This window comes from Urocitellus parryii, chromosome 11 (assembly GCF_045843805.1).
Source record: "Urocitellus parryii isolate mUroPar1 chromosome 11, mUroPar1.hap1, whole genome shotgun sequence".
Taxonomy (NCBI): domain Eukaryota; kingdom Metazoa; phylum Chordata; class Mammalia; order Rodentia; family Sciuridae; genus Urocitellus; species Urocitellus parryii.
The window spans coordinates 114,417,044-114,437,502 of NC_135541.1; the positions used below are offsets into that span (position 1 = coordinate 114,417,044).

Consider the following 20,459-nt stretch of genomic DNA (forward strand, 5'->3'; position numbering starts at 1 on the left):
CAATCTCATCAGCCTCAGAAACCTATTATGGATTTGCCACCAGTGACTTAGAGAATCCCTGCCTAAAGTTTTCATATTTCAGTAATTTCCTCTTACAACAAGAGAGTGGGACAGAGCAAGGGACTTCCCAGTCCTAGCTAGTTACGACTATGATCCACCTAAAGTCTATTCTGGTATCTCTCAGCCCTTTTATCCTAGAGGGGTTCATAGAAACGTACTCCATCTCACCATTTCAGCTACACAGACCTTAACTGTCCAATCTCAACCGTCCAATAATATGCTTGCTCAACTATCAAGACTGCTCTCACAGCTGGACATAGTGGCCCCAACTATCATCCCAGCAACTCAGGAGACTGAGGTAAGAGGAAGATTATAAATTTATAAAGAGGAAGATTATAAATTCAAGGTCAGCCTCAGCAACTTAGTGATACCCTGTCTCAAAAAGGGGGTGGAGGGCTGGGGATGTAGTGCAATGGTAGAGCACCCCGGTTTTCATCTCCAGAACCACTGAAAAGAAAAAAATTCTCAAAAGAACCCAGTACGTAACATGATGAGCCACTTAGGACAGATATAAAATAAGTTAAACTGCCTTTCAGGGCTCATATCATTCAGATATTAGAGTGTCCTGCAAATGAAAGGTACTTAAAGCTCTGTCACATGAGTTGTAACAACTCACTTAGATGCAAGTTCCTTGCAGATAAAGACTAAGTCCATACCTTTTCTACTTCTGATTCTTCTTCCCAACTATGGCCTGGTCATAAGAATATAATATATGCAGCTGTAGCCAAGCCTTTCTTTGCCGTGTCTCTTATATCCATCCTTCATTTCCAAACCTCCATTATCATTCTGGTTCAGGTCCTCACATTGGGATTTTAACTTAGGCCTCAGTGCTATTTTCCTTCCCCCTCCCCCAACCCCAGGTGGTACAAGGGATTGGCTTGAACCCAGGGGCACTGTACCACTGAGTTACATCCCTAACCCTTCTTATTTATTTATTTATTTACTTTTATTTAGAGGCAGGTTTTCCCTAAGTTGCTGAGGCTGGCTTCAAACCTGTGATCCTCCTGCCTCAGCCTCCCAAGTCACTGGAATTACAGGCATGCACCATGGCACCCAGTTCTCTCAGTGCTCTTCTCTAATTCTGCATCAGCTCTTACCCATTTCCTCTAACACATTACTGTGAATATATATCATCTCCTATGAGCACACATTTTTGTTCCCCACTATTGACAAGATTAAGTCACATCTCTCAAGCTTGATATTTAAAATCTCCTAGGATAAGGTCTTCCTACTTCTTCATTATTTCTCCTTGATTATGTTAGTCAGCTTTGCATTGCTATGACCAAATACCTGACAAGAACAACTTAAGAGGAGGGAAAGGCTTTTTTGATTCCAGATTTCAAAGATTTAGTCCATGGTAGGCCAACTCCACTGACCCGGGCCCTAGGTGAGGCAGACCATCATGGCGGAAGGAAGATGAACTTTTCCAGGGCATACCCTCAGTGACCTACCTTCTCCAGCCATGCCCCACCTGCTTAGAGCTACACCCAGTCAGTCCACTCAAACTGGGATGGACTGATTAGTTTACAGCTCACTTCACCTCCCAACATTATTTAATTAACACAGGAACTTTGGAGGGACACCCCATATCCAAACCACAGTATTTATGTATGGCTTTCCTATTATATGTTTTCCCCTTTACAAATAAGAAAAGCCCTATATATAAACCTCCTCTCATACTACCCACGCCACATGACCAGTCTTCTTCTCCTTTGGCTTTCTTACAAAACTATCCATTCCCTTCTTTACTTACAAATATGGTCTTCTCAATTCTTTCTCCCTCTTGGAAACTCCAATGGGAAGAAGACCCTAATTCTAGCCACTGCTATCCTGAACTCCAAGAGTCTGAGTCTATTATTGCCCCTCCAATCCTCTTGCCACAGGGTTGCTACAGGTATTTTTAAACCTCAAGAATCATTTAAAGCCCTATCAGTGGGCATGAGGCCCTGGATTCAATTCCCAATACCACAAAAACACCAAAAAAAAACCAAACAAACCCTTCATGACCCCTTCCAAAGCCACAGACTAAACCACTAACAATGGCTGCTTCAAAAATCTGCTCTGGGTCTGGGGCAGAATTTAGGAATATTCGGTGGATAAGCTCTACCCCAGCACAACTGTGCATCATGAACACACAAAAATACACACACACCAAAAAAAAATCACGTGTCTGTCTTTCCATGTGCCAATATCTTCCCAGATAGCTGAGTCTCTTCAAGTCACCCTTTTATCTCATTACTCTGTAGCCTTCAATATCAATCATTGTGCCCTAGACACAGTAGAAGCACAATAAATGCTTCCTATGGGATGGAATCCATTTCTGCACTTGCATTTAGGAACACATATTGAGAAGTCCAAAAGGGGCAAAAGAGAGGGGAAAAAATCTTTTAAAAAAAGCAAGAGGAAAGTGAACATAAGTGAGAAAAAGGCTCTGTGAGGGAGTAAGCTCTGACTCACGAAGACCATCACCTGGGGAGGACCCAGGTCCTCTTGGTCTTCCCACCAACACTTTCTGCCTGCCCCAGTGTTGTCACCCTGAATCTCAAATGTCCCTGCTTGATCTGATTTATCAGACTCCCCCAGGGAACTCTGTGTGGGGAACGCCCACTTCCATGAATACAGAATAAACATATTTTTGCCTTTTCCTACTGCTAAACACCACCCCGAACCCCAGACATTTTATACATATGACAAGTATAAGGACAGCTGAAAGACGGAAGAAGGAAGCCCAGCTGGGGACCTCCGCACCCGAGGGACAACATGTGGAAGTGAGTCCCTGGGCTTTCTTTTGGCCTCATCATCCTACTGGCTGGCAGAGAAGCCAGAGCCCCAGAAAGCCAACAGACACAGACCAAAACAAGCCCGAAAAAGGCCTTCCCCTGTAGCACAGGGGCAGCCCTGCCCGGCAGGAAACCTTTAGACAACAGCTCTACTGTTGTCAGCCAAGAACCATAAAAAAACCTGTGGCCTCAGCTCTGCTGACCATGTAGGGAAACTAGGTTTCTGCCCTCAGCAGGCCACAGTGAGATGCTCCAACCTCACCTCCTTCTTGGTGGCTTGAGAGAAGGCCAACCAGGAAGCCAGGATATCCACACCATGTGGCAATAAAGAGGCCTCTACACCTCCTTGCTGGGGTGCCAGAGGAGGCCTAGTGCAGAGTCCAGAACTTTCACCACCACCCAGTGGTAACAAAGCCACAGTGTCAGTAGCAGCCATGTGGGGAACAGATATGAGACACCCCTGCTCCCGACAACCAGGGTGGTTGGTATTAGCTGAAACCCAGAGGGCAACCTAGATTTCTACCCCAACCTGAAAGCAATTAGGCAGGAATCCCCTCTTCTCCCCCACCAGTGCCTTGGCAAAGGAACCTTGCTAGAAGGGAGGGGTGAACTACAATTTGGTATCAGACAGGTACAGTGGAGCACACCTGCAATCTCAGTAGCTCCAGAGGCTGAGGCAGAAGGATCTCAAGTTCAAGGCCAGCCTGGGCAACTCAGCAAGACCATGTTTCAAAATTAAAAAAAAAAAAAAAACTGGGGGTTTAATTCAGTGGGTACAATGCTCCTGGGTTCAATCCCCACTACCAAAAAAAATAAAAAATAAATAAAAATAAATTTCATTTATTTATTTATTTTTATTGAATCCCAAAATGTCCGGGATTCAATAAAAATAAATAAATAAATAAATGGAATTCATCATCCCAAGAACCAGCAAAATCTCATCACTAATGAGAAAAGACAACCAACAGAGATGTCAATTCAATGTCAAAATGGCAAATATATTAGAATTACTTGAAAAAGACTTTAAAACAGTCCTCATAAGAATGCTTCATGAGCTATTATGAATATTCTTGAAACAAATGAGAAAACATAAAGTCTCAGCAAAGAAATAGGAGCTATAAAGGTCACAATGCCCAGGCTACAGCCTATATTAGTTGAACCAAAATCACTACGAGTACTCAGCTATATTAGTCAGCTTTGTGCCACTGTGGCAAAATACCTGAGATAATAAATTTAAAAGGAAGAAAGGTTCACTGGGTTCATGTTTTCAGAGATTTCAGTCCCTGGTCACTTGGTTCTGTTGCTGTTGGTCTGTGGCAGCTCAGCACATCATAACAGGAACAGGTAGCCAGGAAGCAAACACAGATGGAAGGGGTTCCTGGGGCCAGATACCCTTAAAGGCATAGCCCCAGTGAATTAACTTCATTCCACCAGGCCCCATCTCCTAAACGGTCCCCCACCTCCTAACAGTGCTACAGGCTAGGGACCAATCCTTCATCATGTGGGTCTTTGGGGCAAACAGTCAAGATCCAAATATGGCATCAGCCATCAGTGGTGTTTCGTTTTGTTTTGTTTGGGGGGGGGGGGTGTTTGTTTGTTTTGATGCTGGGAATTAAACCTAGGGGTGCTTAACCACTGAGTTATACCCCCAGCCCTTTTTAGTTTTTATATTGAGACAGGGTGGTTAGGGCTTCACTAAGTTAATTCTGATCCTCCTATCTCAGCCTCCCCAGTTGCTGAAATTACAGGCATGTGCCACCATGCCCAGCTTGCTTTGTTTTAGTTTTTTAAACTTTCCAGAGATTTCAATGAGTATCTGAGAACCAGGGCTATAAGGTCATGGGTCTCAAACCCATGTGTCTATCAGTAGCATCTGAAAAACTCAAAAAAGACTCAGTGATCCAGGCCCTATGTTACTTCAACAAACCTGGGCTGATAGCTTTATTTTTTTATTGGTTTTCAGGTGATTCTGATTTATGCCAAAAATTGAAAACAACTACTTATTTAATCAAAGGCATCTGCAGGTGATTCTCTTCATTTGTACAAACAGTAAAAACTTTCAACCAGAAGGAAAGAGTTACATTTAAGTGAACTTGAAGGAGGAGGCAGTTCCCCCTAAACTTTGGATATGGGTGCCGAGAATGTGTGTTTGACCTGGGCTGCCAAAATAAGAAAAAGAAAATTATACACATCAAAGAGCCAGTTTGAAAACGTAGTTGTGGTATAGGTTTGCCTGGCTATGGGAAATAGCATAGGAGCGAGATCATGTTATCTGTCACTTGATCTGTGGGAGACATTAATCTTCCTCTCTGCAAAAAAAAAAGAAAAGAAAGAAAAAAACACTTCCCCATGAGTGCCTTCTATTCAAACAGGCCGAATCAGAAAAGGAAAAGTATAGGCAAGATAGCATGGTGGGCTATCTCCATAGTTCAAAAGGCAGTATTTCCTGGGATGAAAGTTTTTCAGCATTTATACTCTCCTGGAAGGCCCCTGAGGCCTCAGAAATGGAGCTGGGAAAGTTAAGGAAGAGGATGTGGAAGTTGAGGGGGACTGAATGCCACCATTAGACAGGAAGTGCACAGGAAGGAGCCCAGCAAAGCATAACACTCCCCGGGAAGGAAGGGCTTCCAAAACTGCTCACTCTCTAGCTGTCCCATCACTCAAGAATATCCATTCCTATACCTAGATGTCACCAATATTTCCACTGGAAGTGTCTTTTCAGGTGACCCATTGCTACTTAGCAGAGCAGGCCAGTCCCTGGGTCACAAACCTCAGTGGGAAGAACTAAAAACCACTACCTTTAACAGACCATTCACCCTTCAATCCAAACTTGGAAGATATGCCTCAGGATCCTCATCTGCAAAACTAAAATACTAACACACACCCTCATGGGGCCAATGGAGATTAGCTGCTTTTAGAATACTAAAAACAAGGCACAGAGTGGACTGGCAAATGTTAGCTCTTGGTATTTTGAAAGATATACAGCACAGGAGTGGAGAATGGACACCCTGAGCTAGTCTGCCTGGGTTGACTCTGGGACATAGCTGTTAATAGATATGGGCGCTGAGCAAGCTATCCTGCCTTGGCTTCCCACCTATAAAACTCAGACAATGAAGTACCTTAACTTAAATGGTTATTGGCAGAATTCAATTAATCCTTTCATGGAAAGGGCTTGCCACAGTGCCTGGAACATATTAAGTACTTTTTAAATGGCATGATTATTTTGTGGTTTTGTTTGTTAATTGGCTTGTGTTTTGGTTTGTTTGTGTTTGTTTGGTTTTGGTACCAGGAATTGAACCCAGGGGTGCTTAACCACTGACTCACATCCCCAGCCCTTTTAATATTTTACTTTGAGACAAGTCTCGCTAAATTGCTATGGCTGCCTTTGAACTCATGATCCTCCTGCCTCAGCTTCCCAAGCCCCTGGGATTACAGGCGTGCACCACTGCGCCTGGCAAAATGGCATGATTATGATGTTAGTTTTCTAGGATGTGGCCAGGGCAGGTACACGGGGAGTCTTTCAGCCTTTCAGGGGCTCGTAGCCTGGATAGAAAGACAAGAAATGCATACATAGAACAATCATGGAAGAACAGCACACAACAGGCCACACATAATTCCATAAGCATGTGAACAGCTTTTCTGAGTTGTCTCCCCCAAACACACACATACACACAAACACACAAGGTACAGAGTGCAGAATGTTCTAATACAATGGGTAGCGAGTATCTCCTTCTTGACCACCACCTTACCCCTAAGGGCCCCTTGGTAGGGATTCACAATCTCATCCAACATTCAAGGCTGTTAATTTCCCAAGCACACTGGTGCACATCTGTAATGCCAGCTACTCAGGAGGCTGAGACAAAATGATTGCAAGTTCAAGGTCAGCCTGAATAGCTTAGCAAGACCCTATCTCAAAAAAAAATTTTTTTTGTTTTAAAGGGCCAGGGGTATACTTCAGTGGTAGAGCATTTGCTTATCCCTACTATTGCAAAATAAATAAGTGGAAGGTAGCTATTGTCCTTAGTTCTCATGGACAGATGTTACGAATATAAGACACACAAGTCTCACTGCAAAAAAACAAATGCAGTGGGGGCAGGTAGAGGATTCTAAAATGTCCCAGCACTCTATGAACACTGAATTTGCTGGAAGTGACTTTTAAAATAACTTGAAAGCCAGCTGCACCAATACTTAAACATAAACATGATGCTGAACATAAAAATTGAAAAGGGAAATGTAAGCATCACAAGGTATTAATTAATCCCATGATGCAAGATTCCTTCTGCTTAGCTTACCCTGCTTAAAGAAATATTTATCCAAGAAATTCAGACAAGACATGTGAAGACAGACGACACACTGTACTTAAGATTCTGTGATTTTTAATCCTAACAAGGATTAAAAGGCTGGAACAAATGTAATTGGGGCATGCACCAGAACATAGTTAACCCCTTTTTACTCCATTCCAAAGAGGCTGACAACTATTTTAAGATCACAAAATATTCATGCTGTCTGATTTGCAACTTTAGGAATCAGAGTAATGCTGTAGCTAGATTTTTTTAAGCAGGCATGTGTAATGAAGATAATGTACTACCAAACCTCTGACATATAAAAGAACACTGTGTAGGACTCTTCTGTAGATTAAAACCATACCCAGATGAAACAAAGTACAATTAAATACAACAATAAAAATAGCAGCCCACTCTGTGCCAGGCACTGTGCTACATCACTTAAGGGATAACTCATTGAATCCTCTCATTAACCCTAGGAAGTATGTGAAGTTTGTAACCTATTTTTTAAATGAGATTGCTATAGGAGAAATTTAAAGTAATTCAAACAAGGTTACATAACATGTAAGGGATAGAGCCAGGATGTGAACCCAATTATGGTAGCCCCTGAATTTATGCTATCCTATGCTGCCAACCAAATTCATGTCATAAAAATTATAAAACAGTCCGGCGCCGTGGCTCATGCCTGTAATCTCAGCAACAAGGGAAGCTAAGGCCATCCTGGTCAACTTAGCCAGGCCTTGTGTCAAAACTAAAATCTTAAAAAGGGCTGGGGATATAGCTCAGTGATAAAGCACTTACTAGCATAAATGAGGCTCTGAGTTCAATCCCCTGTACCATGTTTTTTAAAAAGGGTCAGCCAGGCATGGTGGCACATGCCTGTAATCCCAACAGCTCAGGAGGCTGAGCAGTAAGTCACAAGTTCAAAATCAGCAATTTAGTGAGGTCCTAAGCAAACTTAGCTAGACCCTGTCTCAAAATGAAAAATAAAAAGGGAGGCTGGGATTGTGGCTCCGTGGTAGGGCACTTGCCTGACATGTGTGAGGCACCGGGGTTGATTCTCAGCACTGCAAATAAATAAATGAATAAAATAAAGGTTCATCAACAACTAAAAAACATAAAAATAAAATAAAAAGGGCTGGGGATGTGGTTCAGTGGTTAAATGCCTCTGGGTTCAATCCCTAGCACCAAAAAGAAAAGGGGGGATGGGAAGACAGGGAGGGGGATGGGGGCTGAGAATGTAGCTGAGAGGTAAAGTGCCCTGAGCTTTAAAAATAGCATCAATTCATTAATGAGAATGCAACAGGTTGAAAAGAGGTATTTCATATAAGTGACAATTAGTAAATGACAATTACCTACTCTTGAAATTGGGCATATGCTCTAAACTCAGATTCTAATTTCACTGGACATTCATCACTGGAATTTAATTTAGGGAAAAAACGCTTACTCGGCACTTCTATGGGAAGGAAGTCACACTCTGTGAGGTGGGGGTGGAGAGAGATCAGAAAGGCACAAGGCAGCTGAGTGCACTGGGTCACCAGAGGCTAAGAGTTGCAGGATAAAAGCAAGAAAAATGGTCAGGAGAAGACTGGAGCCAACTGAGGTATCTTCCACTATGGGTGACTCAGGAAGGCCCTGACCATCCTTACAGGCAACACTTTAGAAATTATATTCACTAATTTAAAAATAAATTTCCTGGCATGGGGGCAGAGCTCCACGGCAGACATTTGCTCAGCGTGCACAAGGCCCTGGGTTCAATTCTGGGCTCTAGGGAAAAAAGCAAGCACAATGCATTTTCTATATGCAAGGCACTCCACTTAGCACCACAGAAGACATAGGGGGTGGAGAGACAAGGACCCGGATCATGACCACATAGGGATGGAAACTGGACAGAGCCAAGCAGCTCTAATACAAGTAGAGTTTGGTTAGTCTCTCCAATTCAGAGGAGGGAACAGTGATATTCACTTCCTGAGCGACATGAACTGGGTGGGGAAATCTCACAGAGGGTTAAGGAATGGTGAGCATTCTGGAAGGGTTAAATAACTGTTCAACAACAGAAAGCCTTCAGTTTCATGCTAAGAATCTTGAAACTAATCCAGCAGGTTTAGGAACTTTTACAGTTTTGAGTGGAAAGATGACAACTCATTTTGAGGAACATGATTAGAGCAAAAGTTTCTATGATGGAAGGGATAAGAGGAAAACTGGAGGCCTTCAGAAGGTGACAAGAGTCTCGCTGAAGAGTTAACTGAACCGGATCTGAGCAATCCTCCAAAGTGTCAGCCCTGCAAACCCAACAAGATGGTGGGGTGGTTAGAAGAAGGATAAAGTCAGAAGAAAGATTTGATTTCCAGCTGGTTGCGTGATGGGATCGGCAACAGGTCAGGGTAGCCAGCTAACAGACACCACAAGAGGTGAGGATGGGTGTGACCCAAAGGAGAAGGAGGTCCAAAGCGGGAGAAAGAGAGGCAGACACGGAAGTAGAGCAGGTACTGTCAGAGCAGCAAAGCCTCACCACCCACAAGCAGGTGCGGAGAGCTGAATCACAGGACAGGATGCTCAGGAAGGAAAGGCAAAAAGACTGAGGACAGAGAAGGTGAGAACAGAACAATTTCCACATGGTACTCAGGACAGAGGTCAGCAGGGCACAGCCAAGGGAATAAATCAAGAAACTGCAGAAGGTGGACCATGGTCTCAAGAGGCTCCACTGTGAAAGGAAGAGAGCCAATACTTTCAACATAGAAGGAGGCAGAGAAAAGAGACTTTTCAGAGAGGGAAGGCCACAGCATATTCTTGGGCAAAAAGCAGTGAATCAGTAGGAGGCAGATATAAACCTGCCAAGGAGGGCGGGTGGGGGCGTGGACTAAGCCAATTAACAAAACAAAGACAGACTAGCCTGGCAAGGAGGGCAAATGAAGGAAGAGTCCCCAACCTGATGGCGAAGGCCTTTACTCCCAGCCACTGAGAAGGCTGAGCCCGGAGGATGCCAAGGTCTAGGCTTAGGGAGAACTTATCTCAAAATAAAAAAAAATACAAGGGCCTGCAGGTGTAGCTAAGTGAGAGAGCACTTGTGGGTTCAATACCCAGTAATGCAAAAAGAAAAAGAATTTGTCAAAATTATAAAACTCTGTAATCTTTTTAAAAATATTTTTGTAGTACCCGGGGATTGAACTCAGGACCTTGCACATGCTAAGCAAGTGCTCTAACACTGTGCTCCATTCCCAGCCATTTTTGGTTTTTCTTTCATTCTTTCTTTCTTGAGTTGATTTGTGATCCTCCCGCATCAGCCTCTGGAATAGCCAGGATTACAGGTCTGTGCCACTGCACACCTTTGTATTTCAAAGAACAATATCAAGAAAGTGAAAAGACTATTCAGAGAATGGGTGAAAAATATTTGTAAATCCATATAAGCCAGAACATATAAGGAACTCGCAGAACTCAACAATTAAAGGAGCCTGGACTAGGGGTGCATGCCTATAATCCAAGCAGCTCAAGAGGCTGAGACAGGAGGATCACAAGTTCAAAGCCAGCCTCAGCAACTTGGCAGGGCCTTAAGGAAACTAGTGAGACCCTGCCACAAAATAAAATATAAAAAGGCTGGGGATGTGGCCCCTGGGTTCAATCCCTTGTACTAATAATAATAATAATAATAATAATAATAATAGACAATCCAATTTTTAAATGTCCAGGGGATCTGAATAGACATTTCTCCAAAGAGACTCAAATGGTCACCAAAACATGAAAAAGATGTTTTATGTCATTATTCAACATAAAAATGCAAATCAGAACCACAATGAGATACCACTTCATACCCATGAGTCCAGCTAGAATAAAAATCTCAGATAATAAGTGTTGGTGAGGATTTGGAGAAATCATGCAGCTAATGAAAAACTAAAATTATGTACCACACTGGAAAAGAAGTTAGCAGTTTCACAAATAGTTAAACATAGTTACTTACCATTGGTTATCACCCAGCAATTTCACTCCTTACCCACCCAGGAGAAATGAAAACATATATCTGCACAAACACTGGTACAGGAATATTTATAGCATTGTTGATAACAGTCCAAAAAATGGAAGCAATCAAAATATCACAAACTGATGACCAAAATGTTTTATATCTGTACAATGGAATATTATACAGCCATAAAAAGGTACAAAGTACTGACATATATAACATTACATAAACATTACACTAAGTGAAAGAAGTCAGATACAAAAGACCACATACTATATGATTACATTTATATGAAATGTCCAAAATAGGCAAATCTAGAAACAGAAATTAAATTAGTGGTTGCCTAGGGCCGGAGTAAAGAGGAATACAAAGGAGTGATAGCTAAAGTGTACAGGAGAGGAGGTTGTTTTGTTTGTTTGTTGGAGTACACAGGATTCAGGGATGCTTTACCATTGAGCTACTTCTCCAGCCCTTTTTATATTTTGCCCAGATTGGTCTAGAACTTGAGATCCTCCTATTTCAGCCACCCGAGTCCCTGGGATTATAGGTGTGCACCTCTGCACCCAGCCAGGATTTCTTCTTGAGATGATGAAACTGTCCTAAAATTGACAGGGGAGTGGTGATCACACATGTCTGTGAATAAACTAAAAGCCAATGAATTATACATTTTAAATGGGTAAATTATGTGATATCTGAATTCTAACTCAATAAGGCTATTAGAAAGAAGAAAGGGCAGGAGCGAGGAAGCTCTTTTTCCAAATCAGGTAGGAAGAAGCAAAGTAGTAGGGCTCTAGTTTGCAGTGTAGGGCAGGAAAACAGAAAGGAAGTAAAAGGTCCAGACAGGGTCACCGGCTGCTCAGGCCAGCAGGATAAGGACAGTTTAAAGATCACCGAGGAGTTACAGACTGCCCGAAGGCAATAAAACTCAAGAGGAGGCAGGTAATTATAGACAAAGAAAGCACTGGAGTTCTTCAAGTTCTTGGAAGTAGCAGCGTTATGAGTGAGCAATAATACACACTGAGTCAAGTCCAATTAGGTTCCTGGATATAGATGACTGGCAGAGGGCATCATTACAGGTGGCTGCATGATTCTGATCACTAAAAAGTATCGGGATATTGTAGGCAAACGAGCCATGACTGAATGCCATAAAATCATGAAATGTATTGACTAAGGGAGAAATAGATCTGTTCATCAAATCCCAATAAATCAGCTATAGAGGAATACGCTGAGACACCTGAGAGCAATGTAAGGATAAATAAAAATAAGTGTCCCCAAAATCCCACATTAAAGGGGCTGGGAAAGTAGCTCAGTGGTGGAGCAATTGTCTACCAAGCATGAGGCCCTGGCTGTGATTCCCCTGTAGCTCCACAGTAAAAAATGCTGGACTGAGTAGCGTACACACCTGTAATCCCAGCAAGAGGGGAGGCTGAAGCAGGAGGATTGCAAGTTTAAGGCCAGCCTCAGCAACTTAAGGATTTAACAAGACTCTGTCTCAAAATCAAAAAGGACTGGAGATGAGACTGAGTGGTTAAGTGCTTCTGGGTTCAGTCCCCAGTATCAAAAAAATAATGATAATAACAGGTGCCATCTCTGAGACTCATTGTCATTTTTATTGAGGAATAGGGATGTCCCTGAGTGGTACAGCACTTCCGTAGCAAGCAGGAGACCCTGGGGTTCAATCCCCAGTACCACTAAACATTTAAAAATAAACAGAAGTGCTATGAGCAGAAGATAAAAACATGTTTTCAAAGTATCTGGACAAATAAGAAAGTGAAATGAACCTCCACTTTTTTTAACTTTTTTTTTTTAGTTGTAGATGGACACAATACTTTTTATTTGGATGGTTATTAATTGCTGCTAATCTAGATAGAACCCTTAATCTGGGTGAAGGGAAGGGATGAAGCATAAATACCCAGGGGATAGTAGAATGGCTCTGAGAACTCTTTACCATGCCCTGAAGCTCAGGTGTCTCAGGGACATCCCATTTATGGTGCATGAACACATACAGCATCTTTAACTGTACGCCCTCATGCCAGTGTGTCAAGAGGTATTCATCCACGGGTAGCCTGCCATGTGGATTATTGGAAACTCTAAATGCACATCATGGAGACCATTAACCAATGAAGTCATTTAGCAAGGAGGGAAATATGGCCAGAGAATTCAGTTCTGATCAGACCAAGTACTCACAAACCTCAAAATCACTCCGTTACATGACAATATATTTATTGCTTTCAGACTCTTTCAAATAAGTAACTTCTTCTACCTGTCAAATACTTTTTACTGCCAACTATGTATGTATCTATCATTGGGACCTGAGTAAGGGGAGAGAGAGAGAAAAAAACCTGAGACAAAATACTTAAAATACATTCTATATCATTAGAGAAGATATAGGCAGAGAGGAAAGAACATAAAGTTTTGTGGTAGAGTGATCCGAAAATGGCTTCAGCAATAGCTCATCCCAGGTACAATTTTGCAATGTGACCTTGACATTCCCTCATCAAGAAGTGGATTGTTCCTCTTTCCCTTATAGCCTGCTTTGATCAATAGAATGTATCAGAAGTGCTTCCCTATAACTCAAAAGACCAGACCCTAAGAACTTCCTCCTTCCTGCTTGGCTCAAGAGAGCCAATGTCCAAACAAACCACCAAGAGGCCATGAGGAAACCCAAGGGAGCCAGTGGAGACAGACATGCAGAGGACCACTAAGTCACTCACCATATAAGCAAAGCCTTCTAGAACTTTCCAGCCTAGACACAGGTAAATGCAGCTAAGGGAAAGATCACTACATGCAACAGCCTCACCTGTTTCTGACGCACAAATCATGAGCAAACTAAAGAGCTGTCAATTTAAGCTACGGAGTATTGACGTAGTTTGTTCTACAGCAATAGATACCTGAAACGAAATTGAAGTCCCAAAACAAGGGGAGAATCCTGGCAATGTTGTTATGTAGCTATGTGATCTTAGGTCAACGATTTCCCCTCTGGACCTCAATTTCCTCATCTGTAAAATGAGGAGGTTGTACCAGATGAGCTAAGGTGCCTCGCAGTTCTGACAATCTGAACCATTCATGTGGATATCAGCGAACAGTCCAGGCAACCCGAGTGCTAGGAATTCAGAGGGAGAAACTGCTTCAGTATCCAAGTCACTACTTCAGGAGCGGAAAGAGAGCTATAGACCTGGAATGCGAGGCTCAAAAGAGGCAGCAACTATAACAATGCAGGCACATAGCACTCAATAAAAAATCATCATTATCTGATGAATCGAATCAGTTCCTTGGTTCTGGACAAGTTAATCTCTCTAATCCCCAGTTTTTTTCATCTGCTTCTATAAATGAAAACATCTTTGTATGTGAAAGCTTCATAAAAATCAAAAATCATCTAGAAATCCAAAATATAACTATATTATTAATACTTTTATTATTCTTTACATCATTGTCTTTAGAAGCCTCCTTTTCACCAAGCAAACAGAGAGAGCCAGTTGATGGCACTGGCCACCAAGAAATTGTATCAAAAGATGGAGAGGGGGGCTGGGGCTGTAACTCAGTGGCAGAGCACTTGCCTAGCATGTGTGAGGCACTGGGTTCGATCCTCAGCAAAAATTAATAAATAAAGACATTCTGTCCATCTACAACTATAAAAAATTTAAAAAAGAAAAAGATCAAGAGGCAGGTTCTAAGGGGCCACAAAATTTCAGCCATGTGAGATCTGACCACCTCCCAGCATTGGTCAGTGAGCCAGGTATCCATACTGAACACAGAGCCCAGGTATCCCTTACAAGAAGCTCTTAGCCCAAGGGGAAATCTGGAAACAGCCCAGCATCTTAAAAGTGTGAATAATTGCCAGGTGTGGTGGTACACACCTATAATTCCAGTAATCCAGGAGGCTGAGGCAGGAGGATCATAGGTTCAAAGCCCACCTCAGCAACTTAGTGGGGCCCTAAGCAACTTAGCAAGATCCTGTCTCAAAATAAAAAGGACTAGGAGTGTAGCTCAGTGAAAAAGTGTCTCTGGGTTCAATCCCCAGTACCAAAAAAAAAAAAAATGCAAATAATTATGAATAATTTCCTACATCAGAATCCTAGAGATCAGCAACCTGAGGATACTGCTCCAGAGAGCTATGAATCAAACCCTGCCTGGCATAGAGTGAATACTCCACAAAAATCATTGAATAAGCAAGCACTGGATTTAGGAGTCTGAAGTCAAATCTCTTAAGTTTAAACACTAGCTTTGGCGCACACAGCTGTGAGCAATGAGACAGGCAACAATCTCCCAGTTTATAACAGACATGGAGACTCATCTCGTAGAAAAGTGAATGAGAATTAAATGAAGTATTGAAGGTGAAAAACATCTAGGATTCTGCTTAATTATTACATATATATATATATATATGCACAGAACCTCTGCACAGAACCCAACCCTTTCAGCCTCAGCTGGGTGCAGTGGTGCACATCTGTAATACCAGCAACTCAGGAGGTTGAGATGGGAGGATCACAAATTCGAAGCAACTTAGCCTCTGTCTCAAAATTAAAAAGGAAAAGGGCTGGGGACACAGCTTAGTGGTAAAGTGCCCCTGGGTCCAATCACAGTACAAAAAAAAATTGTTTTTAATCAAAAAAAGAACCTTTCAGTCTCTGCAGACCCAGAAAATGAGAGGCATACATCCAAACAATCGCTCCATCCAATGTTGATTCTGAAAAATTGCCAGCCCTTGAAAGAGGAAGTCTTGGGCTCATTTTCCAAGGGTACCTGACAAGGCGATGATACATTTGTATTTTACAGCCTGTGTTTTCCCACAGCAAGGGGAGAGTGTGGTGTGGATTCAACTCTGAAATCCCAGTGATTGGGAAGTTTCATGGACACTGCTCTGTAGGAGATATGAAAACCAGCCAGAAGAAGCACTTACCAGGTACATGTGGGACAGAAAAGCTTCTTCTTCCACCTCTACTTGGGTCTTGACTGACACAATGAATGTGCCAGTGTCCAACATCAATTATAAAGAGCTGGGAGTTAAGACCCAAAGTCCTCACAATCAGCCTTTGCCCAAGGAAGCTCCACCATTGCCTGTACTGTGTGCCCTTGTCCTTTCTTCTCTCTCTTGCCCCTCTCAAAGCAGAATCACTGGTCCCCGTGCCTCTGCGTTAGGAACACAGCTAAGATCAACTACGGCTGTGCCTCCTCTTAATGACCACCACCGTCTGTCAATGCAGGGAAGTTACTATAGGAACTACATCACACAGCCCCCAGACATTTGCTTAGAAAAGAAACTGTATGTTTGGTGCTGGGAAAGGAAGAAAAAGATCCAGCAAGTTGGAGGCAAGCCCCAAGTTCAGTATTTCTCAAAGTCTGGTTGCAATCACATGAAATCACCTGGAATGCTTGTTAAAGGCTCACATTCCTTAGCTCCCCATAGATGTATCAAATTAAAATTGGGACATGGCAAGAACTGGACCTTTTAATGCCCTATGCACACCAAGTTTTAACACCTATTTGAGACCAAATACAGAGGACAGTAAGAAAAGAATAAAAAGACTTAAAGACGCTTTAAGTGTGACCTCCATTCTTATACTAATTCTTACAAAAGAGAGCACTGGTGAATCCAACAAGATAAAAGCCAACTTCCTGATTGATGTACTTCTGGATATCTAAAAAAATTAAATCATCACTATGATGAAAACTTTAACATCAAAAACCTGTTCACCAGCTGGGCTTGGTGGCGCATGCCTGTAATCCCAGTGGCTCAAAAGGCTGAGGCAGGAAGATCACGAGTTCAAAAGCCAGCCTTAGCAACTTGGTGAGGCCCAAAGTAACTCAGCTAGACTCTGTCTCTAAATAAAATATTTTTTAAAAAGTAAAGGGGTGGGGGCTAGGGATGTGACTCAGTTATTAAGTGCCCCTGGGTTTAATCACCAGTACCAAAAGAAAAAAGAAAAAGAAAAAGAAAGTCTGAGGTGATTCTGGACAACTTGGTGAGATCCTGTCTCAAAATAAAAAATAAAAGAGCTGGTGATGTGGCTCAGAAGTGAAGAGATTTCTTAGCATGTATGAAGCTCTGGGTTCAATCCCCAGTAAAACAAAATAAAAATGCTCACCAAACCAGCAAGCCACAATAAAAACTAACCCAAATATCCTATCTTAGAATCAGATGTACTCAAGAGATGAGAGAAGTGAGATAAGCTGCTGCTTGCAGCCCCACTCAGGTCTTAGCCATACCCAGTAATGCAGCTCTGCATTCCATGGCAGGGTTTGGTGACTAAGAAGTGGGATGTCTCCCCTAAGCTCTAGCCAATATGGTTTGGAGGGAATTTTTAAGGGCAGAAAAAAATGAAAACTAAGATTCCCCAATTCATCTCCTTAACAAATGAAAAAAAAAAAACTTAAGATAATTGACTACACTAAACACATATCAGATGCTTAAAAAAATGCTTTGTGATTGAAATGATCCTTGCATGAGATGCTATCCTCCTGTATGCACAGTCATGAAAGAGAAAAAGGGAACAGTAAAACTGTCTTCACATAAAAAGTACTGTTTTCAAAACCATCAATACTCAACCTACCTAGAGGGGCAATACTTTATTTCATTTAGTGACCAGCACATTGTAGACGCTGAAAGTCTCTGAGTCTTTAAGTCACCAGAGAAGTCAAGTGGTATGAAGCAGGAGGAGAGAGTCCTTTTTCAACAGAAAAGCACTCTTTCTCAGTGATGAGCAGTGGAATCCTCCACTGCAATTTCACAAATCAGAACTCCGCACTGAGGGAGGTACATCACAGGGACCAGCCTTATATACACCTGATGGTCCATTATTGGCTTTGGCCCCACCCCTCCCCAAAAATGGACCTAGGACTTTCCCCTGATGCTGAAAATTCTAATCATCCCAGCTAAATTCCTAGGCAGTAGATGCTAAAACTTAACATTACAAACAAGGGTAGTAAACAGCTTTCACCCACCCACTCCCCAGGCCACCCTCAATTCAATGACTGGTCATGATTTAGAAACTCACTCAACACCCACCCCGACACGCTTACCTGGAATCATAAACAAACAAACAAACAAACTGTATTCTCTTCCTCAATCGGGAAGCAAGCATTCCTCTTTTAAAAGACATTCCTGAAAGCACCTCCCAAGGGAGCCCAGCAGGTAAATAACACCAGGGCTTCCTTAAACCGATTCTAAAGAACCAGGTGTCCACGCTGCGCTCATTCACCTGCCTCTCCTCCAAAGGAGGGTTCTGCGAAGTAACTCAATCCAATCCTAGGCAGGCAAGGATGGGGGAGACTGCAGGTGGAAGGGGTGGGGGGTGAAGCCATGCCGCTCAAACTTTGCAGTTGCTCTTTGGCAGTTCTGGGAGGGAGCCCGTGGAATTTTATATTGAAAAGGGGGAGTCACCTTCCCTAACAGAAAGGTCCGCAAATTGGCCTAACCCACTTGCTCTGCGTCCAGGATGGTTGTGCATCCCATCCACTCAGACATAACCCCTCCTGGGCACTACCCTCCCCATAACCCCCTCACCTTGGCCTCAAAGCAGATGCCGTGCTGGAAGGCGTCCTCATTGTGCAAAGGGATCCTCAGGTCGTGCCCATCGTCCACAAGGTTGTACTTGGTTTTGCTGGGCATGGTGACCCACGATGGACACGCTCCTCCAGAGGCGACGCTGGCTGCAACGGCAGCAGGAAGGGGCTGTCTAGACCCCGAGGAGGAGAGATTGGGACCGAATGAAGCGGCGTTGGCGGGGACCGCGGGGCGCGGGGTGGGCAGCGCCCTGGCCGCGCGGCTGCTGGGCGGCAGCGGGAACCGGGACCCGGAGCTGTGCCTAGGGCCAAGCGGCAGCGGGCGGCGCGGATGCGGGCGACGCGAGCGGCGCTGTGGCCGCGCTATTCCTGCTGGCGAGGAGGGCGGCGGGGGAGGCGGTGGCGGGAGCGGGCGGTGCGGCGCCCCGGCCCGGAAAAGGGAGCGGTGGGCCCGCGGCCCAGAGCGGGAATGGGCGCGACGCCGGCCCCAGATCAGTGGCGCGGACAGCCCGGGACGAGGAAGAAAAGGCGGTGGTGGCGGCGGCGGCGGTGGCGGCGGCGGCGGAGCGGGGTGCCTGTCACGGAGACGCCGGATCAGCCGCCAGCGAGCGGCTCCTCCTGCGGGGCGGGCCCGGGCCGACTCCTCCCGCCGGGCGCCGAGGCCCCGCCCGCCGCCGGGTCCGCCCCCGCGCGCCCCGCGCCGCCTGCGGAGCAGGTGAAAGTCCCCGGAGCGCAGCGCCGGGTCCTGCCAGTTGAGCCTGGCCCCGGGATCCCGGGAACTTCGCCCGGCCCAGACCGCCGGGAAGCCAGCTCAGCCCTGTTTTCGCGTTTTACGGGCAATTTCTGAGCCGGGCGTAGTTATCAGCCACGTAGCCTAAGTTTTTGTTTGTTTGTTTGTTTGTTTTTGTTTTTGCTTTTGCTTCGTTTTTAGAGAGTGTCGAGTGTGGTGTGGTTTTGTTTGACCAGGAAGGCCCATGTCCTGTCCCATCTATCCCAATCTGGGTCCCACTCATTCTCAGTTCTGCTCCTAGTGGAGGAGTAGGGGTAAGGGGAGCAGTTGTCTTAGGCACTTTTTGTCCCTCGGGGCAGCGATATGTCACTTGTGTTTGGAGTTTAGGTAGGGTGCCTGTGGGGAGAATTTATGGAAGAAATGATTTACAGTAGAATGGGTAGAGAGAGAAAAGGGGAGGGGAGGGGAGGGGAGATAGTAGAGAATAGGACAGACAGCAGAATACATCAGACACTAGAAAGGCAATTTGTCAATCAATGGAAGGGTAACTGATGTGATACAGCAATCTGTATACGGGGTAAAATTGGGAGTTCATAACCCACTTGAATCAAACTGTGAAATATGATGTATTAAGAACTATGTAACGTTTTGAACGACCAACAATAAAAAAAAAGAGAGAATTTAAATATTTAAAAGTCATCACCATCCTTGAGGAAATGGGGTAGGCGGAAAAGGAGTACAAAGGACCAAAGGATCCAGAATGTTTTTATGTCCTTAAACAACCTTCTATAACTAGGTTGGACCAAATGAGCTTCCAGGTTATCTCTGATTGGCATATTATTGTTCCTTTCTTGAACAATGCTTGAGTTGTTAGATTTGCCTATTGTAAAGAAGGGGCTATTCATTTTTCTCCTTTACACCAAAAGTTTTTCAGAAAACTTGCCTAGTTGTTTCCATCTCAGAAGAGATTGGATAATGGAAGGATTATAAGATGAATGTCCAGTTTCCTAACTGTAAATTATGCAAATGATGGACCCATAGGAGGCATTAATGACCAAATATTAAGTATCTGACAAAAGAGCATAGGTAGATACATATAACAGGTACAATATATGTGGCTTAATATTAATCCATAAATCCAGAAATAA

The 20,459-nt window shown here is 43.7% G+C and overlaps 1 protein-coding gene across 2 annotated transcripts in view; it reads right to left on the reverse strand.

Annotated features, from left to right (window-relative positions):
* The window catches only part of Nos1ap (nitric oxide synthase 1 adaptor protein), a 291,877-nt gene extending 273,190 nt beyond the window's left edge, over nt 1–18,687 (reverse strand). For both annotated transcript variants that reach the window (XM_026412681.2, XM_026412680.2), the window contains exon 1: nt 18,583–18,687. In XM_026412681.2, the coding sequence (XP_026268466.1) occupies nt 18,583–18,687 (105 nt within the window). The remainder of the gene's footprint in view (nt 1–18,582) is intronic.
* Nucleotides 18,688–20,459: the final 1,772 nt, after the last annotated feature.